Source organism: Sorex araneus, chromosome 2 (genome assembly GCF_027595985.1).
Source record: "Sorex araneus isolate mSorAra2 chromosome 2, mSorAra2.pri, whole genome shotgun sequence".
Taxonomy (NCBI): Eukaryota; Metazoa; Chordata; class Mammalia; order Eulipotyphla; family Soricidae; genus Sorex; species Sorex araneus.
The window spans coordinates 147,796,432-147,823,159 of NC_073303.1; the positions used below are offsets into that span (position 1 = coordinate 147,796,432).

Genomic DNA, 26,728 nt, shown 5'->3' on the forward strand with positions numbered 1-26,728 from the left:
GTGTTTTGGATTAGTGAAAAAGTTGGGTTGTATGGTTTTTTTTCTTACTTTTTAGAGGACTCTTTATACTATTTTACCTAGAGGATGAAATAAATGGCATTTTCTACCAACAGTAAATAAGGTTTCCTTTTTTGCCACATTCCCACCAACACTGGTTGTTTCTAGTCTAGATAGGTAGATAGGTATATTTCAGTCTCACTGGTGTGAGATGGTATCTTTTTTTTTTTTTTTTTTTGCTTTTTGGGTCACACCCGGCAATGCACAGGCGTTACTCCTGGTTCTACACTCAGGAATTACTCCTGGCGGTGCTCAGGGGACCATATGGGATGCTGGGATTCGAACTCAGGTTGGCCGAGTGCAAGGCAAATGCCCTATCCGCTGTGCTATCAGTCCAGCCCCCTGACATGGTATCTTCTATAACTTTGATCTATACTTCCCTAATGATAGTGGTGAACATTTTCATACACCTATTTGCCACCGAGATGTGTCTTAGTGGAACAATAGTTCCTGTTCTCTTACCGTTTTATGATGTCATTACTGGTTTTCTTATTGTTAAGCTTTGTCAGTGCCAAATGTATTTTGGATATTTGTTCTTTGTCTGATATATAGCATAAAAGTATTTTCTCCCATCCAGTAATATGCCTTTTTATTTTAACTTCTGCTTGTTTTGAGGTTAGGGCGTTTGTCTTTTACGTAGCCAGCCTCGGTTCAATTCCTCTGCCCCTCTCGGAGAGCCCGGCAAGCCACCGAGAGTATCCCATCTTCACGGCAGAGCCTGGCAAGCTACCCGTGACATATTCGATACGCCAAAAACAATAACAAGAAGTCTCACAATGGAGACGTTGTTGGTGCCTGCTCGAGCAAATCGATGAGCAACGGGAAGACAGTGCTACAGTGCTACAGTGCTGCTTATTTTGCTATGTAAAGACCTCTAATCTTTAGGTTCTTATGCCAGCTTGAGTTACTTTTTGTATGTGGTAAGAGATATAGTTTCAATTTCATTTTCAATGTATTTGACAGTTTTCCCAACACCATTTGATGAAGATGCTTTTCTTGCTCCACTTCACATACCCACTTCTTTGTCATATATAACTTCATAAATTTGAAGGTTATCTCTGAACTCTCAATTCTGTTCTGAAAGTGTATCTTTAATCCAGCACCATATCACTTTGATTACTAGAATTTTATAGTGAAATGTAAATTTAGGAAATGCAGGGTTAAAGAAATAATACTGGATTAGTATTGCAGGCTGATGACCATCAAGTGGATGATCACTTGAATATCTCCAGGAGTTACCTAGATAATTCCTTGAGCATTTCCAGGAGTCACCTCTGAGTAGAAGAAAGTCAGGAGTAGCCCCTGAAGATCAGCTGATGTGACCCAAATTCTAATGCAGTATCTTCCGTATTCCCCCGATGTAAAGAACTTTGACTATTTTGGTAGTTTTATTATTGCATATGAACTTTAGTAAGATTTGTTGTAAATCCTCAGTAATATAATTGGAATTTTGATGGAAATCACATAGAATCTATGTAATGCTTTGGGTAAGATGATCATTTTGACAATGTTAATTCTTCCGATCTATAAACATGGTATATGTTTTTATCTTCTCTAGAAAAGAGATAGGTTTTAAAGATATAAGTAAAAAAAATCAGTTCTGTTTCCAAATGTAATTGATAAATTCGAAGTGAATAAAATAAGAAGAAAGCTCCATTTAATATACTGTCCATAAATATCAGATACCTAGGAATCCAGGTAACAAAGGTTGTACATATTAACTAAAAATGATGTCATAATAAATAACAGAAGCTTGTTTGAGATTAAAAAGCAAGCAATTTTGCCTTTGAATTATGTAAATACAATAATTACTAACTTTTACACTAAGTTTTAAGTTTTACACTAAAATAAGCAGGTGAGCCCAGGCAGCAAAGCAGATTTCTGTGAATTGGAAACTACCAGAAAAACACTCAATGTGCAGGAATCATAGTACAGCCGATAAGGCATTTGCCTTGCACACAGTTAACCCGGGTTCATCACCAGCACCCCATATGGTTCCCCAAGCACCACCAGGAGTGATTCCTAGGTGGTTAGTCAGCAGTAAGCTCTGAACACCACTGGATTTGCCCTCCCCCAAAATAAAACAGAAAAACACTCAAGCTCCCATTGTCATTATAGTACCCTGGTGATTCCTAGCAGATACATAGAGAAATTATAATCTAGAAAACATACACAAAACACATTATGCAAGGTTTGTAAATGTTGTTTATGAGGATTTCTGGTGCTGGTGACACAACAAAGGTAGAAACAATGTAAGATTGAATTACATAATGATGAGTGCAACCTGTAAATAAACATCTAAGAGGCATTTCATGACTGTATTATGTACAATTTATCTTTGAAAAGAATTTTAACTTCACAATGAGTGTTTATTAATGTAATGCACTTTCATATTCTTATAATCATAAAAGAGACATGCATAATTTATGTATATGCTAACAAGTATAACAAGAAAGGCAGAACTGGAATAATTCATTACACCAAATTAAAAACCCCTGATTTAAAAGTTTACCTATGAGGAAAACTGGTGGGATTGGCAGCCCGCAGCTATTGACCATTTTTTAAGAGAAAAAAATGGCAAGATCTTCATTGTTTGTCTTTCAGGATTTAATAGGGATAGAACAGGCAACAACACTCCTGTTCAAAATCCTTAAGGTTTCAATAGTTTCCTGATATTTGAGGATACTACCTAACTAATCAAGAAAATACAATTCATTAGCAACTCAAAATATAACTCATATAACAGTATATAATTGAATATAACCATAGTACATTAATTCCTGTTTATACAGAACAACAATGAAAGATGAAAGTGTTTTCACCCAGTTTGAACCATCTGGTCAAGCATGCTCTAGAAGATTATATAAGCAAATCACTCAGCTGTCCATCCCTAAAGCTAACTAATCTGTACCACATTGTAGTGCTTAAAACTAATTAGAGGAAAAACTCTTCTTTCATATAGTTTTATAGATGCAAAGTGTGTAAACAGTGGTTGGCATTGTAAGACAACATAGGGTAATATTGGCTACTATTGCTCACTTTGTGTTGGTGCTTTTTCTATCTTATTTCAATTAAAAACATTAAAAATGGTAGGATTCAAATTTTTACACATCCACAGACAACATTAGAAATAATCATAGACTTTTCTTTCCAGAAATGCATAGAAGGCCAGCAAAAGGAAAAATCTTAAATGCCTTTGATCCTGCCTGTGTGAGTGTTCCTAGAATAAAAGAGTTTAATTCACTTGAACTGTGTGAAATAACAGGATGAATTCCAGTACCACTGCTGATCCAGGGTTTCCTCTGTCAGATAAAAGCATATGGAGTTTTCTTTTTATTCCTTCTCCGGGCCTTCCTGAAATAATTTTTACGTTGTCTTCAGTCTGTACAATTGGAGGTAAGTATTACTTTCTTGAGTTTATTCTATAGCCATATATAGTAAATATCACCATTTAGATCAAGAATAGAAGCAGGGATAAGGCATTAAATTTTGTTCCTAAATATTTATCTTCATCCCATTCATCCCACTATTTTAAAACGAAACAAATGAAACAATAGCTTGCCATGGAAAAAGACATGTTGAGTCTAATCTATGTTCTTCAGTTCTAGTGGATTCATACCTTCTATCTTGCCAGGTCATAGCTATACTCAGTTGGTAGATATTTTGAAACAGATAAGCAGATCATTACCGTCTGCTTTATCAATATTAAGTTTAAAAGTGATTTGTCCCAGTTCTTTCTTCACAGGAAGAAAATATTTTCAGAGCAATAGATGTTCTTAATGATTATTACTTCATAACCACTTGGTAGGTACCCCGTGGGTTTTGTACAGATAATAATTTATACCAACCTGATAAAAAATAAAACGAGTGGTTTGTTTAGGTTTTAGTGAAGCAAAACAGATTTTTTTTGTTGTTTGTTTCGGGGCCAAATCCAGCTATGCCCAGGGTTTACCTCTGGCTTTGTTCTCAGGGATCACTCCTAGTGGACTTGGGGTAAAATATGGAGGACTGAGGATCGAATCCAAGTCAGCCGCAAGACAAGAACCCTACTGACTATACTATCAGTTTGGCCCTTAACAAAACAGTCTTTATTTAAAGAAATGTACATAAAGAAGTGTAGGGGGAAATAAAGAGAGAAAGATATGTTCAAGAGAGAATATGGGCTTCTCCATTGTGGGAAAAGTAGAGAGTGGCTGTTGGGAGAAGGTTGTAAACAATATCTCCAAATTTCTTGGCCAGGAGTTCTCTGCATTCAGACAAATTAATCTGGGCATTGTCACAGGGAAAGCCTTGGACTTGATGGTGCTTTCATATTCTTATGAAGCCCTTTAGATTCTCCTGCAGCTGGTCCTTTTCAGAGAGGTTCACACTTCATTACTTGGTGCCTCAGTTTGCTCCAAGGACCTCTTGATTTGCATCTCAATGGGATGTGTTTTTCATGTTGAGACTTTAGGTCTCAGCATTTGTCATTTTCTTGTTTTATTATTTACCCCACACTCATTACCAGGGCCATCCTATCCTCCTGCAACATTCCCTGCTTTAAATTTTACCTCCTTAAATCTTTAAGAGGTACATGAGCAAATAAAAACTTTAGAAATCAAAGTATTTCAAAATATTTCAAAAGAAATCAAAATATAACAAAGGTATTTTTGATAACATTATTTGGCTTTCTTGTATTACAATGAAATAGAAAGTTCAAGGAAGCAGTTTTATGTCCCTTATTGTACCTTGATAACAATGGTAGGGCTGGAGCGATAACACAGTGGGTAGGGCCTTTGCCTTGCACCCAGCTGACCCGGGTTCGGTTCCTCTGCCCCTCTCAGAGAGCCTGGCAAACTACCGAGAGTATCTCGCCCGCATGGCAGAGCCTGGCTCGCTACCCATGGCATAGTCGATATGCCAAAAACAGTAACAACAAGTCTCACAATGGAGACATTACTAGTGCCTGCTCGAGCAAATCAATGAGCAATTTTATTGATTGATGACAATGATACAATGACAATGATAACAATGGTAAATGAAATCAAATATTAATTATAGGTCTCCTAGTATATAACATTTGGTTAATTTTTCTTATTGGACAAATTATTGTACTGGTTCTTATTGTTTTCTTGAAGAACTGTTAGAATATTTTATGAAATCTCAGTTATTTTAAACCTCTACTTTTGTTTTGGGTGCCACCTCCAGCCCTGCTTAGGTGCCATTTCCAGTTTTTTTATCAGTAATGACCCCTGGTGGTATGTAGGAAACCATATATGGTGTGGAGTGTGGGATGATCAAGGCAAGTGACCTAAACCCTGTACTATTTCACTAGTCCATTTTTAACCTATTACTGAAAAACTGCTAAAAAACATTGATGCATTACACAAACAAAATTTGCTAAAAATTAGTAGTGGTCCAAGAGTCAATGGTTGTGACAGTATGTACGAAAAATTCTAAGGAAAAGAGAAATATCATAGAAAAAACAAAACAGGAATCTAGTGGAATTCTGTTTTGATTAATTCTGTATTGATTCTCTGAGCTTAAGTGTAAGAAGTAGGATTTTAATTGCATTTGTATAAGAAGTGGGTCGAGTGGGACATTGTTTTATTGTCATCAATATTATATAAGTAATACCATATTAAAAATTCTGTATGTGATATTTTACTGCCTTTCAGTAAAAACATATTTTTTACAGGATTTTTGAACCTGTACTTGAAAGACTTTCCAATTCCTATTCCAATAATACTGTTTTTAACTGGATGCAGTTTTGAAATATTAACTTTCACGTATATCAAGGTGTGTATTGTAAACATTATTATTTGCATCTAAGGCTCATAAAATTTGTATGTAACTTAAGAAAATTTATTTTAAATTTATAAAATTTATATAAACTTCATACTACTATTTGCATCTAAGGTTTATTCAACTTATAACTTAAGAAAACTTATAAAATAATGATTCCTTCACTGCTCTGCCAGTTGATAGATGCTTGTAATTTTTGTAACAGCATATTGGATGTATAGAAAAAGACAACAGGCATGAAAGAGTTGAGATTCTTTTTATCCAGACATTCAAATCAGAGTCAAGGTCTAAAATCAGAACTAAAATTTAGAATGAATACCTGTAAAGTTATTAAGAGTGTGTGACTCATAGGATGTTTAAATACAGACTTAACTTTAAAAAGATAGATGCCAAAAGTGGCTTAAAGCCTTGCATAAAAATCTCTCATAACAGAAATGCTGTCATTAAATCAATTTCTTTAGTTGTCAAAAGTTGTATGGGAACTGGAGTAATAGTACAGAGAGTAAGGCACTTGCTTTGAATGCGACCAATCTAGGTTTAGTCAGAGCCCCACAAAGGGTCAACTAAGCCCCAGCTGCTCCCCACGTCACAAGAGAAAAATAAGGTATATAGGGTCCTAATAGTATAGAGGCTTATCTTCAAGAGTGTCTAATTTAGAATATTACCAGAAATAAAAATTGAAACTTCTATCTGAACTTAGAAGCGAGGAACCTGAGCCAGCAAAACTATGTGGTCTAGGCAGTTGGGAACAGATGAAGTGAAATGGAAGAGCGAAAACAATTACTTTAAAATATATATAATGCACCACTGACATATTAAAAAGTCTTCTGGATCAGGAATTGGTAACAAACTTTTTTCTGTACAAGGTCATCCAATAAATAAAGTATGCAAACCATAGGATGTATGTCATAATCAACATTTCCATTATAGTTCAAAACAACCATAGATAATATATAGGGTATTGGCATGACTGTGTTCCAATAAGACAACTCTCACCCTCTCTCTCTCTCTCTCTCTCTTTCTCTCTCTCTCTGTCTCTCTCTCACACACACACACACACACACACACAAAGATATTGACATAGATTTGGCCTAAGACCATAATTTGCCAACATCTACTCTAGTCAGAGTGTGAATGAAAACTTACCTGAAAATGATTCATTTCCAAAATAAAAAAGTCAGTAATTTTTTAAAAATGACAATATGTTCATGAAGAATCAGAAGTAGATTACTAGTTTACTAATTATGACCAGATTTTATAATCATATAATTTTAACAGGAAATCAATTTTAAGTACATCTGTAACTTGACTCTTTGTAGAAACCAAACAAACAGAACGTTTAGATGAAGAGGGGCTGAGGAATAGTACAGCAGGTTCATTGTTTGCTTGGTCTTCCAGGTTTCTATCTGGCAGCCCACGAGCACCCTAAGTCCAGCAAGCAGTGATCCCAGAGGGCAGAGCCAGGAGTAAGCACTCAGCACTGCTGGGTGTGGCCCCCAAACTAAAACAAATAATAAAAAAAAATTCTAGAGATAAAATGTCAAGAACAAAGGTTTTACTTACCTTTAAGTCTGAATATGAATTGACAGTTTCATGGTGTGGCAAAAGAAATGGGACATCTGCTCAGACATAGAGGAGCTTATTACTCACAGAAATAACTTGAGTCAAAGTATCAGCAATTTTTGTACCTATTCCATGTGTCCTCATTCCCATAGGAAGTGGACCACGTGGAATGTGCACACACTTTGGGTTTCATTCAAGAAGAAAGCTGAGTTTAGAGCACTTTAGGATTTTATGATGCACAGTGTGGACTCTCAGTTACTCTGTTGCAAGCAAAGGAAGACGAATATATTGGACAATGAAGAAACATAAGCCTTAGAATATAGAGCAAAATAAAAGGTTTGCCGTGTTAAAAGAGAGTCTGGAAGAAAAACCATCAATACTTCTACTCAAAACATCAAGAAACACAACTACCCAGGAACCAGTATCTCCAACATGCGGGGCTGCCACTCAGTACACTAGGAACTCAATTTCCTTAATGATTACAAAAAGAATGTCCATGATTAGCAAGTATCATCTAAATGTTTTATGATAAATCACTGTCATCCTGTTGCTCATCGATTTGTTCGAGCGGACACCAGTAACATCCTCATTGAGAAACTTATTGTTACTATTTTTGGCATATCCAATATGCACGGGTAGCTTGCCAGGCTCTATTAATTATTTTAAAAACTGCAGTTATTTTCCTGCCCTCATCTCTTTTATTCTAAAACGTTTAGATTTCCTATAAGGCATGACTAATACTTGTAGTTTCTGTATTTTCATATTATTGTTTATTATTTTTTGTGCTTAATAGTTCCTCTAACTAGATTCTTTATATTTGTCTTCTATTCCTGAATATTTATGTAATCGCCAGTACCTGTCTCTGTGTACTTCATATATATGTTCTTTTTAAAAAATGGTTATAAAGATTTATATTAGCATTAACTCTTATAAAAATTATGAAAATTCAACAGCTATGTTATAATGTATTAAATTGTATTACATTTTTCTACTTTGCTAAAAATAGACATGACTGGCAGGCATTCTATGTAATTGATGAAATAAATGAAAAATTACTTATTTTCATATTATTAGATAAAACGATATGCAAAAGACATACAATGGATGGATCCAAAGTTATTTTTCAGTCTATTTACTCCAATAATTATCTTTAATGTTGCCTTTCACATGGATGTTTACATCCTACAAAGATTATTTTGGCAGGTAAGAAGTGTTATTTTTCAATATTACTCACTTGTGAGCTACTACATGTTATCAATTATCAAATTAATGCAGTTTTAGATTTTAATGAGTAAATCATACCCTGGTATTTGTCTACTATATTGAAGGCTGAAGGAATATAATGGAGGAAAAAAGTAATTCAGTTGACTGAGCATAGGAAATATCTCAAAGGCGTAGAGTGTATACTTTGCATATAGGAATTCTGGGTCTGATCCCTGCATATATACACATAAATATACATAAATATCCCTGAATATATAACATACATATGTAGATAAGTATATATAAATGTGCTTATATATGCTTACCTACATATATACAGTTACATTTACAAATGCTTGGTGGTGAATAAATTTAAATTAAAAGAGAAAGCAAGAAACTATTTTTTCATTAGGAAAATATCTGACTTGATTGAGCGAAAACTAAGCTATGAATCTGGAGGTTTCTTTTACTTCTTTAAAAAATTGTCTTATTATTTATAAATAGCTTGTATTGAAATATAGAGAATGTGAGGTGAGAGAAAGATTTTTTAAAAGAGGAAAAGAGGTAGTAGTAGTAATTGGTATACTATTAGAGTTGCATTGGTTGGTAAAACATATGGAGATCAGTGTATGATTCTTTATTTTAAAAAACTTTAAAATAATACATTCCTTAATTTTACCAAGTGGAGTTCAAACAAAATGATTTAGAACATATGACAAGGTTTAGTCACAAAGTTTTTTTTACGTATTTTGTTTTTCTTTGCTATTGACAGCAAAATATTTTAGCATCTTTGTGAAGTCCTTAGTTATTCCTTTTATTTTTAAAAATTGAGACATAATTAATATAACATTAGATCAAGCTAGCAATATGATACTTGTATACATATATTTATTTCCAACTGATCACTAACATATGATTAATATAATATCCATAACTACACAAGTTTACAAGCTTTTCTTGTCATATAATAACTTTTCTCTCAACAATTTTAAAATATATAATACAATATTATTAACTATAGTTATATCTGTACATTGGGCTGGAGCGATAGCACAGCAGGTAGGGCGTTCACCTTGCATGCAGCCAACGTGGGTTCAATTCCTCTGTCCCTCTCAGAGAGCCCGGCAAACTACTGAGAGTATCTCGTCCACACAGCAGAGCCTGGCAAGCTACCCATGGCGCATTTGATATGCCAAAAAACAGTAAAAACAAGTCTCACAATGGAGACGTTACTGGTGCCCCCTCGAGCAAATCAATGAACAACGGAACGACAGTGTTACAGTGCAGTTGATGTTGCTTGGACTGGCCATCGGTTTATTTACATATATGACACACTATCTTTCCTTTTGGTTTTGGGCCATACCTAGTGGTACTCAGGGTCCTTTACTCCTGACTCTGTGCTCAGAGATCACTCCTGGCAGGATTCAGGGAACCATATGGAGTGCCAGCAATGAATCTGAGGTTGGTAGCATGCAATGCAAGCACTCTACCCACTGTACCATCTCCCCAGCTCCTATAACACACTTTCTTTACCCATCATCCATCATAGACATTTAGGTTGCATGTATGTTTAGCTCTTGTTTGATATACTTCAGTGAACATGAAGGTAACGTTCAGCATTTTTATTGGTGCCTTCAGACAAAGTTACACTTTTACAATTCTAGTGGGCAAAGAAGTATTGCTAAATGGCTACTGTAGAAAGAATAATAGAAGTTAATGGTGATAAAGGCATAAAAATAGTTTCAAATTTCAGAATAGTAATATTTCTCTTCTCATATTTTCCATAATCTTCTGTAATTTTCTCTGCATTGTTCATATTATCAGTTTTCTTCTTTCGTAACAATTTCCTAAACCTTTTTTATACATTAACAAAACTTCTAGGTTTTATGCAGTTATAGCATACCTCTATATGCTACAGATTCAAATACAAAGTTCTATCTATAGAGATGGAGATCACAGTTATAGAGATATAGATATGTGTACAATAATGCATATATGTATATACCTTCACACATACATATTTCTATTCAATGACATCGTCAAAAATATCCCATTTTAAGATTCATCACGGTGAAAGAAATTATCATTATGGTAAAAAAGCATTCTACCAAGAAGGAGAATATATTTCCACACTATCTGATGAAAGTCAAAATCCAAGATATATTAAAAAATCACTATATAAATTAATTCATGGAAAAACAATATGAAAATTTCTCAAAATAATTAATATAGGTTTATCAAATATTCTAGCAAATAATATATTTCTAGATATCTTTCAAAAGAAGTCAAACACTACTTGGAAAAGGCAAATACACACTTATGTACATTGTTGCACCAATTATAATAGCTAATATATGGAAGTAACACAAGCACAAGTCCCCAATGACAGAGGAGTCAATAAGGAAGATGTGCTGTTACTGTCACTGTCATCGATTTGTTCGAGCGGGCACCAGTAATGTCTCTCATTGAGAGACTTATTGCTACTGTTTTTGGCATATCCAATGCGCACGGGTAGCTTGTCAGGCTCTACCGTGCGGGCTCGATACTCACTGTAGCTTGCCGGGCTCTCCGAGAGGGGAGGAGGAATCGAACTCGGGTCGGCCACGTGAAAGGTGAAAGCCCAACCGCTGTGCTATCGCTCCAGCCTATGTATACATAATGTGATGCCACTCAGTTATACAAAGAAAGATGAAACTTACTTTTTGCTGGAATACAAGTGGAGCTTGAGAAGGATAATGCTAAGAAAATTAAGAAAGAGAAAGACAAAAACCAAATGATCTCACTCATGGTAAAGAAAAGAGCAAAGCTAAGTAATAAACACCAGTGAAAACTAATCACAAAACTCAGATTATCAAGGGGTGGGGTAATGAGCTGAAAGGATAGGTGGGGTCCACTGTACGGGGGTCCACTTTTCTGTGGTGTGGGATGTTGGCACTTAGATGGGAGATGCCATGTAGTAACCCTAAATATTTACTACGGAGTAAACCAATATTAACACATTTTTTAAAAAAAATCAGTCAAATTTTCTTTTAAATAACAATAATTTTCTACAACTGCTATCTTAATTTCAAGATTCTCATTTAAACACTTTTCCTTTATTCCAGAGTTGGGAATCGATAGTAAATGATATCTTACTTCCTTTTAGCTGTGATTTTTTCTCTGTTTGTTTTGTCTTGGGTTGCTCATGGTGGAGTTAAGAGCTTATTTCTGTCTCTGTGGTCGGGCATCACTCCTAGAGGAGCTCTGGTGACCTTATTTGGTGCTGGAGATCAAATCCAGGGTCAGCTGAGTGCAAGGCAAGTGCCCTCCGCACTGTCCTATTTCTCTGGCCCCATGGACTGAATATGATTCTACCTCTCAAATAATCCTATTTATCTACTTTAAAAATGGGATACTATGGCAATTCAATTTTTTATTTGTTATGTTTCTTTGCAGATATTTTTTATTACAGTTCCTGGCTTCATTGTAAATTATGTATTAGTCCTTTGGTATCTGTCATCTGTGGATAAATTACTTTTGCATACATCTTCATGGGTATTATTTACAACTATTCTTCTAAGTTCAGATCCCATGCTGACTGCAGCTTCTATAAGAGAACTTGGTAGGTTTAAATTTATTTTTTAATGATGGTTAAAATATCATAATCCATACATATTCGGATTCTCTAATTTTAAGGTTTTTGTTTTTGAGGGAAGTCACACCTATGATATTCAGGGCCTACTCCTGGCTCTGCTTCAAGTATCACTCCTGGCAATACTCATGGACCTATGTGGTGTCTAACCTACTGTACTTTCTCTCTCTCTCTCTCTCTCTCTCTCTCTCTCTCTCTCTCTCTCTCTCTCTCTCTCTCTCTCTCTCTCTCTCTCTCTCTCTCTCTCCCTCTCCCTCTCTCTCTCTCCACCCCATTGTTTTTCTTTAATCACAGTGAAATTATAAAGCTATTCATAATTTGGTTTCAGGCATGCAATGTTTGAACATCTATCCCTTCAACAGTGTCCACTTCCCTCCAGCAATTCTCTACCCCCACCCCATTTACTTTCCATCAGTCTACTTCCAGGAGAAGTGCTTTTACAGATAAAAGCACTCTGGTTTGCAGTACTTTGCTGATAGGGTTTCATACATGACACTTTACCACTTTTCAGCAACACCTCCTCCTCTGGTTGAATGCTGTCCTCCATCATAGATGTTTCCCCCTCCCTGTCCTTTCCCCCAGTCCCCTCAAGTGACATTTTTCTACTAAATATTAGTTCTCATGTTTTTTGTTTCCATTGTCTTTGGATATTTGTTATTGTACCATTTTGTTTCTTGGGCTGGAGCAATAGCACAGTGGATAAGGCATGTGCCTTGCATGCAGCCTACCTGGGTTCGATTCCTCCATCCCTCTCAGAGAGCCCGGCAAGCTACCAAGAGTATCCCACTAGCACAGCAGAACCTGAGAAGCTACCTGTGGCGTATTCAATATGTTTGAAAAATCAGATAGCTTAGTTACAGTGACAATCTCCAGGAAAATTCCTTTAATACTATGATTATGTATCTTGGTTTATAAAGCATTGATTTATGAATTTGCTTTCGTCCTCCACCTCTTTTTTTAGTACATCTAGCAATGGGATATATATAATTTTATAGGAAAATTACTGAATTGAACAAATAATGAATTTCCTATTTTATTTATTTATTTTTTGGGGGGTCACACCTGGCTATGCACAAAGGTCACTCCTGGCTCTTCACTCAGGAATCACCTCTGACGATACTCAGGTGACTATATGGGATGCTGCGAATCGAACCCGGGTAGGCCGTGTGCAAAGCAAACACCCTACCCGCTGTGCTATCGCTCCAGCCCATGAATTTCCTATTTTAATCTGCACTTTGAAACAAGGAATTGGAGTTCTCAGAGATTATCTTACTTCCATAAATCATAATAACCCACAATTGAATTTTGTCTAGTGATTTTCTACACATAACTTAAAGCTGACATATAGCTAAATTTTCTTAGGGGGCATTTTTAAACACGACTAAAGTTTATTAAGTAGAAGAAGGTAATCCTAATTAAAAGTAATCATATTCTGCTTGTTAATAAAATATTCTTCTTTAAACTATGTTTTTCCTAACAAAACAAATCTTCTTTTCCTTCTACAGGTCTTTCTAAAGGCCTCATCAATTTAATTAATGGAGAAAGTCTGATCACCACTATATTTTCTTTTTCTACGTTCTTTAGTATTATTGATATTATCACCAGCCTACAAACAGTAGATCACTATTCAGTCAGTAAGTTTTTGCTAGTTTTTATTTAACTTCTTAAAATCAGAATTCTACTTTTTCTGAAAACTGATATAGATTTTGTAGTGTTTTACCATAATGAAGCTGTAATTTGCAGGTTAGTAATGTAACTACTGTGATTTGCCCTCTAAAAAGTATTACCACCCTTATTTAATAATTGTTATGATTTTACAGTGAGGATGGGTGATGGGTAGTTTTTCACAAAGTTGCAGAAACAATATTTCACAAGTTAAGTCATACAGTTTAACATTGGTTTGTCCTTTCTGCCTTACCACAGGGAGCTTAGGTTTATTGGGTTACTCCTATCACAGTGCTCCCATTCCTTTGTGTTTATCGGTAACCTCTTTTTTTGTGCTTTTCTTCCCCAACCAGTCAATTACCTGTATCCCCTAATCTGACTCTATTAACTTGTAAATATTGCTTTTCTCTTCTCCTTATGTCCTTTGCATAGTTACTTCAGAGCAAAGTCCTTTTTGTATAAATACAGGAAGACAGTGAATACTATGCTTTTATAACTTGGGAAGTTAATTCTCTTTGAGTAATATTCACTCCTGGGCATCTGTTCTCTTGACTTAAGCCTGTTTCCCTTAGTTCCTAGCACCCCAAAAGCAGGGTCCCGATGAGGGACTGACTGGATCCAGGGCAAGCTACTCCGGCATCTAAATGGGCCAGACCAAAGTGCCATAATATTTACTATAAGTTAAGATAATGGTCATGGAAAAATTCTGTCATGTCATAATCTCAAAAGTAATAACTAGATTAGGACCTTGCTAAGAATAGGAAAGACTAAGCTGGTCTGAGCACTGGTGTCTGAGATCTATAACGAGATGTCCCCAGGAGAGCAATCCTTTAACTTTAATGTGTCTCTTACTACATCCATACAAAATGACTAATATTATTAAGGAGTAGAATTAAGATTAATGTTTAAATGGCCATTGGACTAAGGAAAGGAGAAACACACCCTGGGTGATATTGACCAGAGTGCTTTCCAGACACAGCACAAGACACTTAATACCCATTTTCCATAATTTTCGCACCATATATGATGGGCTTCAAATATGGTGTGAACCATGGGAACACCTGTAAGGGCGATTAGAGGCCACCCTAAAAGCCTATTCGATATGACAAAAACAGTAACAACATTGGGCCTCATTTACCTAACACTGAAAGAGCCCCCAATACGTCAGCGTTAAAGGATGAGCAAGGAGAGGCAGATAAAAATCTCAGGGATGAACTAGACTGCCAAAACTAAGAAAGACTAAAATGATTGTACTTTCAATGCACATACACTGACATCAGAAGCATCCATCAAGAGCCTGATGGTGCAAGCACAGAAGATCAGGTACAACATTATTGGTCTGACCGTAAAGAGAAGGCATTGATTGCAACATGCCATTTTCGACACTGGAGAAGAAATGTTCCTCGGAACATACGACAACAGAGGAGTCAGTGGCATTGGTGTCCTTGTTGACATGAACTTGGCCATGAACTTGGCCATGAGCGTTGATTCACTCGAATGCCTAACAACCTAAATTGAACAATTACGCTTGAATAGATGTGGCTCACTGCCAGCAGTTTCTATCTTCGTCATCTACACACCAACATCCAACTACAATGAAGAAGAAATTGAGAAGTTCTACATAGAACTGGGGAAGTTCTGTAAAGAAGACCACACCTTCTACAAGATCATTGTTGGTGATTTTAATGCCAAGACAGGACCGAGAAGGTTGCCCAAAGAACTCCACATTGGGTCCCATGGCCTAGAATGGAACAAACAGGGTGAGAGACTGTCTGAGATCATCATGTCGACCAAAACCATACATAGTAACTCAGTTCCAGAAGTCCGAATCTAAATGTTGGACATGGGAGTCTCTCGGTGGACACTTCCACAACAAAATTGACCACATCATATGCAATCGAATGCTTTGCCTGACAGATGTCATTGTTGTCTCAAAATTCCAAATGGGATTGGACCACCATCTTTTTCCTGCAAAATTCTACTTCACTTCTATTCTTCTTCAGGGGAGAAAGGTCTGCAAAGTTTAAATTTAAGAAGAGAATTCCCAGAATGACCAACAAATGGGAGCTCTTTGGCACTATTGTGGCAACGTGGGAAGATGTCGTACATCAACGAGGAATATGATCGACTGGTTTAGCACCTCCATGACTGCACGAAGAATACCAAGAGTGGGAAGGCCACAAACAGAGGTCTGTCTTCGGAAACTTTTGAGCTCATTTGCCAATGTGGTTTGCAAAGTTTAAGAAGAGAGCTCCCAGAATGACCACCAACTGGAGTTCATGTGGCAATATGGGAAGATGCTATTGTTGACAACATCGACGAGGAATATGATCGACTGGTTCAGCACCTCCATGATTGTGCAAGGAATGCTGAGAGAAAGAAAACCACAAAAAGACGCCTGTCTTTGGACACTCTCGAGCTCATTCACCAACGTGGTTTGTTGTGAGTCTCAGGCAATCACAAGCTAACGTCTGAGCTTGCAAAGCTGTGCAGAGAAGCGATAAAGGAAGACCTCAAAAAGGGAAGAGCAGAAGTGTTAGCTGATGAGGCAGAAGCCGGGAGAAGTATTCCTTCACCAACTCCAAGACCAAGATGACTGCCCTCCGACATCCTGATGGATCTATCACATCTTCCAGAAGGGCAATGAAGAGGATTATTCACGACTTCTACTTGGATCTCTTCGACAACCATGTCCACCTGACCCACATACCAAATTCCACAGGATGGATATGTTGTCCCCAATGTCCTCCCTTCCAAAATCCCACACGCCATTTTGTCGGTAAAGACGCATACAGCACCTGGTCCAGACAAGCTCAGACCCAAATACCTGAAGAATCTGCCGCCAGTATTCGTCAATACACTGGCTTGGCTCTTCACATGCTACCTGTCTGAATGCAAGATTCCGTCCCAGTGGAAAACCAGCAGGACCGTTCTGTTGTACAAGAAGGGAAACATCCACGACATCGGCAAATATCACCCAATCTGCCTGTTGTTCATCGTCTACATGTTGTTCACTCGAGTCATCCTGAACAGAATAGGCAGAACAATAGACAAAGGACAACCATGCAAGCAAGCCAGGTTCTGAAAAGGATTCAAGCACCATCGACTATATCCACACAGTGACCAAGCTCATCGACATTTTGCAAGAGTTCAAGATGCTGCTCTGTTTAACGTTCATCAATTTAAAGAAGGCCATCAATTCTGTTGAAACTGAATCGGTCATTGAGCCCTAGCCAAACAGGGCGTTCAAACTCAGTACATCAGGATCCTCCTCGAGTTGTATTACGGATTCATCACCAGGATCTCACCATTCTACAAAGAAGTGATCATTGACATAAAGAGAGGGGTTTGGCAGGGTGATACCATTTCACTGAAACTCTTCAGTGCCACCCTCGAGGATGTCATGTGACAACCGGAATGGAAAGGAATGGGAGTGAAGATAGACAGTCGGCAACTACACCACCTCCCCTTCACTGATGACATCGTTCTCATAATACCAAACATTAGCCAAGTGGCACAAATGCCCGACTTTGACTGCGAGTGTGGAAAGGTTGGACTGCAGCTGAATCTCAGCAAAACAATGTTCGTGAGAAAGGAACTAGTCCCTGACGTTCCATTTGCTCTCAATGGAACAAACATCTCTGGATGCAGCAGCTATGTGTACCTGGGTCAAGAACTCAACATCAGGAATGGCTTGGCACCAGAACTGCTCAGGAGGAAGAGAGCAGAGTGGAATGCCTTCAAGAGCGTCGAAGAGTCGAAGAAGTTGTTAAGAGGACGAAGAACCTCCAAGTCCGGACACATCTTTTTAACTCCACCATTCTTCCTGCTCTAACATACGCCTCAGAGATCTGAGCCCTAGGAAAGCAGGATGAGAACACAATTCGGGTATCTCAAAGAGGAATTGAAAGAGCTATGCTAGGAGTATCACCTGTCACTCAAGTGAGAGAAGGAATCTAGAGTTCCAACCACCATCGATGGTCAAGAATCAGGGTCACTGTCTCATTTGCCAAGATGTCAAAAATCAGATGGGCCGGACACATAATACAATTCAGAGGTGATTCCACGGGATGTCAAAAGACCCTGTGGCTTCCTACCAACAAGATTTTCAGTCTTCTTCATCAAAACCCTGAATGAACAGTTTGAGGCTCTTCATGTTCCTGAAGCAAGCAGATATAACTGGGCTACACTAGCACGCGACAGGGACAAATGGAGACATTACTGGTGCCCGCTCAAGCAAACCGAAGATCAACGGGATGACAAGTGATACAAGTGCAGGTGATATTGACATTTCATCCTTGAGCAGATCTGGCTGCAGAAGATCAGGAAAGGCTTTCATATGTTGATTGTGCTACTGGACCTGGGTGTGGTTGCTACCTCCAAGGTTTGGAGAGGGTGAGAGTCTAAAGAGACCAAGAAGGCAAGTCAGAGAGTGGAAAGACTAGCAAGGGGGACAGAAGAAAAATGTAGAGAAGAATGTAGAGGAGAAAAAGGGTAGAAGCAGGATCCAGGGGAAAGGAATCAGAAGAATTTAGGAGCAGGGTCCAGGAGGAGAGGAATCAAGGAGAATTGGGGGATCAGGGAGGATCAAGGGGAATCCAGGAGAAGGAAAAGAGATTTGGGGAAGGAGAGTCAGAGGAAAATGGAGGCAAGATTGGAATAAACTGCAATTGATACCAACCAGTCTGGCCCTTCTTTGTCCGCCCATGGCATTGGCCGTCCCAGGTGAGGAAGAGGCCTGAGACCACTAAATGTATGTGGTGAAAGAACTGCAGGCTTCCTATTCATTATGAATACACAAAGACAGAAATTGATTTTTTTCTTTTTAAGATTTTATTAGCACATTTTGTAGGATGTTTGCCTTGCACATGGCCAACCCAGGTTCAATTCCTCCGTCGCTCTCGGAGAGCCTGGCAAGCTACAGAGAGTATCCCTCCCGCACAGTAGAGCCTGGCAAATTACCCCTGGCGTATTTGATATGCTAAAAACAGTAACAAGTCTCACAATGGAGATGTTACTGGTGCTCACTCGAGCAAATCAATGAACAATGGGATGACAGTGAGACAGTGCAACAATTTTATTTAGTCACCATGAAATTATAATTAATCATGATTGGGTTTCAGGCATCCAATGTTTCAGCACCAATCCCTACATCAGTGTCCACTTCTCTCCACATATGTCCTCCCCCCAGCCCCTGTCTGCTTCCCATCACCAGTTGGATTGGAGGTTACATATGTTTATATCTAAACTGTATTTATATATAAAACCACATCATATACAAATGCATATATGTATTTATCCATAATGTGTATAAATAATTTATATATAATGTGGTGCATCCACCAGTGATGGTGATGTAGGCAGGTAGATACCCCTTGGACCTCTCCCTTATTCTGATTAAAATGTGATCCAGCCCGGAGAAGACTTCAGAACTTCCGGATCAAGATGACCTGAGAAGAGCCTATAAAAGACACCATGAACAAAGGAAGGGCACACAGATGCTGCTGGAGCCCATGTGCTGCTTGCACTCACGTGACCAAGCACATGCCGTGCCTGAGCACATATGGTGCCTGCATCTCGCCTCTTTGTGGGGTCCCGTGTCCTGACCAGCAGGGAGGACCCTTTGTGGGACTGAGAACGGGACACAGCCAAAAGAACAGACGCAGACACAGAAAGCAGCAAGGAGAAAGAGAGAGTTTATTCTACTAGCAGCTACTACTCATACCTTTCTCTGGGGGGAAATGGTGTCTGGACGCACATACAATTGCAGATTGACATGTCCTTTTGTTACAGGCATAGGCTATTGAGAAACAAATGGCGACCATAGTGGCAACCTTGCTACAAGCCTCTGTTAGAATCAGAGAGCCAGGCTGTCTGACTAGGAGATAAGAGCCAGGCTTGTAAAGTGGCTCCCTACACCTCTTGAGATGTGTACTTTCATGCTTTCATGTCCAATGCTGGGATGTGTGTGTAGGGCCCCTCTCCGTCCTTGAAGAAGCCCACGTTCTCAATTGAGTGCGTTACTCTGTCTCTCTTACTCTCTGCTCTCTCCCACTTTTCTCTTCTTCCTTCCCTTCAGAATAAAATCTGTTTACTTCACTGCTTGTCTACTCCTGAAATTTTTTTCTGCGAGAGACAAGAACCCTGAAAACCCTGGGTAAGGCCTGGGACTGGTTTCTCCTTTCCTGCAAAGAGCAAACCCTTGCTCCAGCCTGAGTCCGTGGCTCCCCAAGAAATCGGGTGGCGGGATTGACTCCCGTACCGAGAAGACCAAGCAGATTCAGGGTGGGATGACCACCTGGTGGGACCAGCGGGGCTCAGGCCTGTGCCAAGCAGGGGCCCATTGCAGACTTTACCGGTCTTAGTCTTCCCAGCGGGTCTCGGGTAGCAGAGGTGGAGTGGGAGAAGGTGACTGTCTTTCTCGCCTCCCGACTCACGTGAGCCACCTGTGGGGTCCACCGACATCAGTACGAGGAGGCAGCTTCACTTTTCCTTATCTTGGGATTAGTTCCCTGCAGGCAACAAAAAATCCTACCAGCTCAGGGAGAAAATATGAGTTGCATGCCCAACTCGGGGCATGAGAGCAGGTCTTTTCATAAGCTGGATGTGGACATGGAGAACCTGTTCACACAAGCTCCAACTAGATATTAAATCTTTCTAGCTGACAAATCTAGAAACCAGGGCTTTCTTCAAATTGGAAGAATCGGATCTGTGAAGAACTCTAAAATCTACATTTCTCCTGCACTTTTTTTTAGTTTTCTACTTACCAGGGGACATATATGGGTGAGGATTCACAAAGGAATTCTTTGACTTTCATTTTGCCACCTCAGAGCACAGGTCTAGGTAGGATTTACTTCCTCTTTTGTTGAGATTCTGTTTTTCTGTTGATCATTCTAGGCTTTATTTCTCCTCTAGCTCTATTCTGTTGATCTCGGGCCTTCAGGCTTTCCTAACCCCAGGACTCGTCTTGGATTCAAGTTTCATACCTCTCTTCCTCAGTCTTGAAAGGTTGGAAGGACATTATCTCCTACTTTCATGCTAGATTCCAGCAACTGGCTACCCAGGCTTTCGGCCTCCTTATATCCTGAAACAGCATCATCCTTGTAACCATGGGAAGCAATTTAGCAAAATATCAATAAGGGCAGTTCCACTTATTGGACCTACAAAAGTAATCAAAGATGTTAGCATGCCCTGTGGTTTTGTCTATCTTAGGAACAAAAGAAATGTCCAACAATAAATCACTTGTACCACTTGTCACCCTATGGCTCATCAATTTGCTCGAGTGGGTGCCAGTAATGTCTCAAACAATAAATAATCAGTAAGTTTTGCAGGCTAAGTAAGATCAAGACGTTTACTCAGCTGGGAGCCAGAAGCTATCTTTTTCTTATGCTGCCCTTTTCTTATGCTGCATACATTATTGTTAAATCTTGAATATAAATTTCACCAGTTTAAGAATTTTTGGTGGGATTAATAATAGGGACCGGAGCAATAGCACAGCAGGTAGGGCGTTTGCCTAGCACACAACCAACCTGGGTTCGATTTCTCCATCCCTCTCAGAGAGCCCAGCAAGCTACTAAGAGTATCCCGCTCGCACAGCAGAGCCTGGCAAGCTACCTGTGGCGCATTCAATATGCCAAAAACAGTAACAATAAGTCTCACAATGGAGACATTACTGGTGCCCGCTCAAGCAAATCAATGAACAATGGGACAACAGTGCTACAGTGCTACTTCTTGTTCAAAACCACAATCTCAAAATAAGTCCCATTGTTTGGTCCTGAATAAATATGCTCTCTCTATATTGTCTGGAAAAGTTCCAAGAAAGAATAAGGTTCCTTGGGCAACTTTTTTGAGGTGGGAGAGTGGTTGCAGCCTCCAGAAGGGAGGTAATTGCTTCCTCCACTACCTAACTTCTTGGTAGTGGTGAGACAGTGCAGTGGGCGGGGCTAAGAGGAGAGGGACAGGGAATGGGGGTGGTGCCTGGGGAAATCTCAACAGTTGAGAGACTGCTAATGAACACTTGCATGGCAGGAGCTTTACAACTCACAGACCTAGGAAGCAGTCCTCAAACTAGACCTGGGTTCCATTTGTTTGGTGCCACATGGGAAATCCTCTCTGCTCCCTGGTTTCTCCAGGAACCATGGAATCCAGACTGGAATGATGCATTGCTCTTTGAAAAAATGGAATCAATCCTAAATCTTTCCAGGAGCAGGGTCTTCCCTCACAGAAAAGAATTTCAGGAGAAGAAGAAGAATGAAGTAAAACAAGTTTTTTTAGCTAAATAAAGGGAGGAGAGAAGAGAGGCAGATACATACATGTTCAGGAGAGAACACGGGCTCCTCCAGAGTGGGGAGAAGGTACAAGTACAGATTCCAAACAGGAATGTGCAGATTGGGGGCATGTGCCCTAAAGCAAGAAGACACATATGTCTGGCAAATGGGGGCCAAAGAACTACCATTTTCTCTGCCAAGTTAGCTTATATATAGTTTTTCTAAACTGCCCTTCCCACCTCCCACTCTGTTGCTAGGTTGGTTGCCAAGGGGTGGGGGGAGTTTAGAACTATTGATGCCTCTTAAACTAGCTCTGGTACTTTACTTATATTAGAGTCTCATAGCAATGGTACTTGGTTCTAAACAATAATAAACACAAGTAGAATGCATATAAAGCAGATGGAATAATCCACCATTAAAGGAAGAAAGGTAAAGGAATGAAACACAGAGCCACGGCAGTGAGAAATAATGCAGAAATTCAGAGACTACAACCCATCCTCATTATCCTGACCTCCACTCCTTTCAATCTGGGTTATTGATATTGTTGTTATTGTTTTTTGGGGGGTCCATGTATGTATATCCTTAGCCAACCAATCCTTGAATTGGTGATATTCTGATAGAAATACAACCATAGTGGCCAGAGCAAGATTATAGCATGCAGGTACTTGCCTCACACACAGATGACCTGAGTTAGATTCCCAACATCCCATGTGATCTCCTGAGCACTGTCAGGAGTGATTTTCTGAGCACAGAGCCAGAAGTAAGGTCTGAGCATCACTAGGTGTGGCCCAAAAAATAATAACCAGATAAAAAAGAAGGTAAAACCAACCCACAGCCAGAGACTTCCTGAAGGGACACTGTACATTGAGGGTGTATTTGTCAATGTAGTACTTTTGACAGTTTCCAGTTGCTGCTGTGAAACCTCTAAACCACTATATCTGAAGGTGGGTTCAGAGAAGAGCTGTCACCTTAGATCCACTGAGTCAAAACCCTCTTTCTTAAGGCTTTCTTGGTGTTATTGTAGAAACCATCAAGTTCTTAAAATAAGTTATTTATTCTGTAGTAAAAAATAAGTTTGCAAGTTAAGATTTGTATCAAATTTACAGGAAATTCTCTTTCTTGCTAACCTCTCAAAATACCTCCTATGACCTGGAGCATATGTAGAAGCAATAATAGAATTTTTAAAAAATCAAGTAGAATTTTAAGAAATTAAGAAATATCCCACAATGTCTTGTCACAAAATTAGTAATTATGTAAAGATAATGTAAGTAAAAGATAGCAAACACATTTTTTCAACTCATTTCAATTCTTCCCTGACAATGAATTTTTGGACTGCTTGGACTGTTAAAGTAATTTGATATATATGGATCTGTAATTACTTATGACAGGAGTGTAGTATTAGTAGACTTTTATTTGTGTATTTTTATTTATAATGAGTATCTCCCAGCAACTGTGAATAACAAACCTTCTGTTTTTAAATTACTCATTTAGTATAATACTTGCAAAATATCATTTAAATAAATACTTATAGGTGAAACTGTAAAAAAAAAAAAAAAAGAACTATTGATGCCTCTTCTCCCAGGGCATCCAGCCACCACCCTCTAGGGAAACTATTCTGCATCTGAATGTTTTCCAGGCTCCTGAGATGGGTCTTTTCTGTCAAAAGCCTTTGCCTTCCAGCTGGTTTAGGTTCCAGATAATGTTCTTCCTAAGACTCCTCTACCTACCAGCTTGCAACAAAACTCAATTTTTTGCACTTGAAAACAAATTCTTTTCATTTAAGAATAAGAAAATATGATCTAACTACTTCAAGGCAATGAACATTTTAAAACATAACCAAAAAAAGGGAAAAACTGACCCAAAAACTAAGAGTAAGTTCTAACAATTTTTATTAATTATTTTTAATAAAAATAATAATAAATATATTGTATCACTTGTCATCCCGTTGGTCCTCAATTTGCTTGAACGGGTGCCAGTCATGTCTCCATTCCTCCCTGTTGTGTGCTAGTGTAGCCCAAAGGCATCTGCTCGCTCCAGGAACACGAGGAGCTTCAAACCGTTCATTCAGGGTCTTGATGAAGAAGTATGACTATCCATAGGTGGGCAGCCACATGTTGTTTTCACGATAGTTGAATCCAGTCGATAATTCCTCTAGTCCAGCAGTCTTTTTCCAATCGCATTACATGTCCAGCACATCTGATTTTTGACGCCTTGGTAAATGAGACAGCATCCCTGATTCTTGATCATCAATGGAGGTCAGAACTCCAGATTCCTTCTCTCACTTGAATGAAACGTGATATTCCTAGCATGGTTCTTTTGATTCCTCTTTGGGATACCCGAATAGCAATCTTATCCTGTTTTTGTTGGGCCCAGGTCTCTGAGGCATATGTTACTGCAGGAAGAAGGGTGGAGTCAAAAAGATGCCTGGAGGTTCTTCATCCTCCTAACAACTTCTTCAATGCTCTTTTTTTTTAAAAAAAAGAAATATTTTATTGAACCACCGTGAAAAAAAGAAAAAAAATACAAAGCTTTCAGGTTTAAGTCACAGTCAAATACTGATTAAACCACCATCCCTTCACCAGTGCACCCGTTCCACCACCAAGAACCCCAATACACCCCCTCCCACCCCCCCATCCAAGTAGCTAATGATATTCCCATTATTCTCTCTATATATTGAGTACATTCCTTATTTCCATACAGAACTCACTATTATTGATTGGAAATTTTCCCCAACAATCAGGCCTGCTGAATAGGCATCATCTAATAATTTCTCTTCATTGCTAAGAGTGAAGACTTAGTGAAGGCTATCGCGGCCGCGCGGTTTTGGGTTTCTAATATTTTAGCTCAGTTCACAGTCAAAATGGATGGCTGCAAGAATCCGCTCTGGTGCCAAAATGGGTTAGGAGACCTCAGGATCACAGTCAATAGGCGCGGAGGGTCTGTCTCTCGTGCCCCGGCTCCCGGTTCATCTCTGGGCGGAAGGCGCGCCGGGAACGCCCCCCTCCCAGGACCACCTACAGGCTACGTCACTAAAGCAAGTCCTACCTCCTGGTGGAGGGGTCTTAGAGGGTGGCTCTTACCACGTGGCTGCTACCGCTGCTGCCATTTTCGCTCAGAAAAATGGGGTGGAGAGGGAAAAAAATCCCTCCCCGGGCTGCACGAGTTTGTAGCTCAGTTCACAGTCAAAATGCATGGCTGCAAGAATCCGCTCTGGTGCCAAAATGGGTTAGGAGACCTCAGGATCACAGTCAATAGGCGCGGAGGGTCTGTCTCTCTTCAATGCTCTTGAAGGTACTCCAAGCCGTTCTCTTTCTCCTGCACAGCTCAGGTGCCAGGTCATTTGTCATGTTGAGTTCTTGACCTAGTTACACATAACTGCTGCATTTGGAGAAGTTTGTTCCATTGAGAACCAATGGAACATCAGGAATAGTCCGTTTCTCATGAACATTGGTTTTATGAGGTTCAGCTGCACAGTTGAAGTCAGCCAGCATTAGTGATGCTTGGCTAATGTTTGGTGTTATTAGAAAGATGTCATCAGCGAAGTGGAGGTGGTGTAGTTGCCGACTGACTATCTTCGTTCTCATTCCTTCCCATTCCAGTCGTCGCATGACGTTCGTGAGGGTGGCACTAAAGAGTTTTGGTGAAATGGTATCGCCCTGCTGAACTCCTCTCATTACATCAATGAGCAATTCCTTATAGAATGGTGAGATCCTGATGGTGAATCCTTAATACAACTCATGGAGTATCCTGATGTACTGAGTTTGAATGCCCTGTTTGGCTAGGGCTTTGATGGTCGCTTCAGTCTCAACAGAATTGAAGGCCTTCCTTAAATCAATGAACGTTAGATAGAGCAGCATCTTGAACTCTCTCAAAACTTCAATGAGCTTGATCACTGTGTGGATATGGTCGATCGGGCTAAATCCTTTTCAAACCTGGCTTGTTCACATGGTTATCCTTAGTCTCGTGTTCTGCCAATCCTATTCTGGACGACTCACTTGAATAACTTGTAGACAAAGGACAATAGGCAGATTGGGCCATAGTTGCCGATGTCATGGATGTCTCCCTTCTTGTACAACAGAACAGTCCTGCTGGTTTTCCATTGGGATGGAAACTTTCATTTAGACAGGTAGCATGTGAAGAACTGAGTCAGTGTATTGACGAGTACTGGCGAAAGATTCTTCAGGTATTGGGTCTGACATTGTCTGGACCAAGTGCTATATAGTTACATCAGGGTGTCAACGGGCAGTCATCTTGGTCTTGGAGTTGGCGAAGGACAGGAGGGCATTGCGAATACTTTTCCTGTCTTCTGCCACATCAGTCAACATTGCTGCTCTTCTCTATTTGAGATCTTCCTTTATTGCTTCTCTGTACAGCTTTGCAAGCTCTGATGTTAGCTTGTGGTTGCTGAGGCTCACACCAAAGCACCTTGGTGAATGAGCTCAGGAGTGTCCAAAGACAGGCATCTTTTTGTGGTTTTTTATCTCTCAGCATTCCTTGCACAATCATGGAGGTGCTGAACCAGTCGATTGTATTCCTCATCAATGTTGTCAACAATGGC

The 26,728-nt window shown here is 39.2% G+C and overlaps 1 protein-coding gene across 1 annotated transcript in view; it reads left to right on the forward strand.

The window, feature by feature from the left end:
* The window catches only part of SLC9C1 (solute carrier family 9 member C1), a 108,707-nt gene that overhangs the window by 14,228 nt on the left and 67,751 nt on the right, over nucleotides 1–26,728 (forward strand). Inside the window, exons 4-8 of the mRNA XM_055124511.1 lie at nucleotides 3,323–3,453; nucleotides 5,735–5,835; nucleotides 8,479–8,607; nucleotides 12,043–12,208; nucleotides 13,744–13,872. Coding sequence (XP_054980486.1) covers nucleotides 3,323–3,453; nucleotides 5,735–5,835; nucleotides 8,479–8,607; nucleotides 12,043–12,208; nucleotides 13,744–13,872 — 656 coding nt within the window. The remainder of the gene's footprint in view (nucleotides 1–3,322; nucleotides 3,454–5,734; nucleotides 5,836–8,478; nucleotides 8,608–12,042; nucleotides 12,209–13,743; nucleotides 13,873–26,728) is intronic.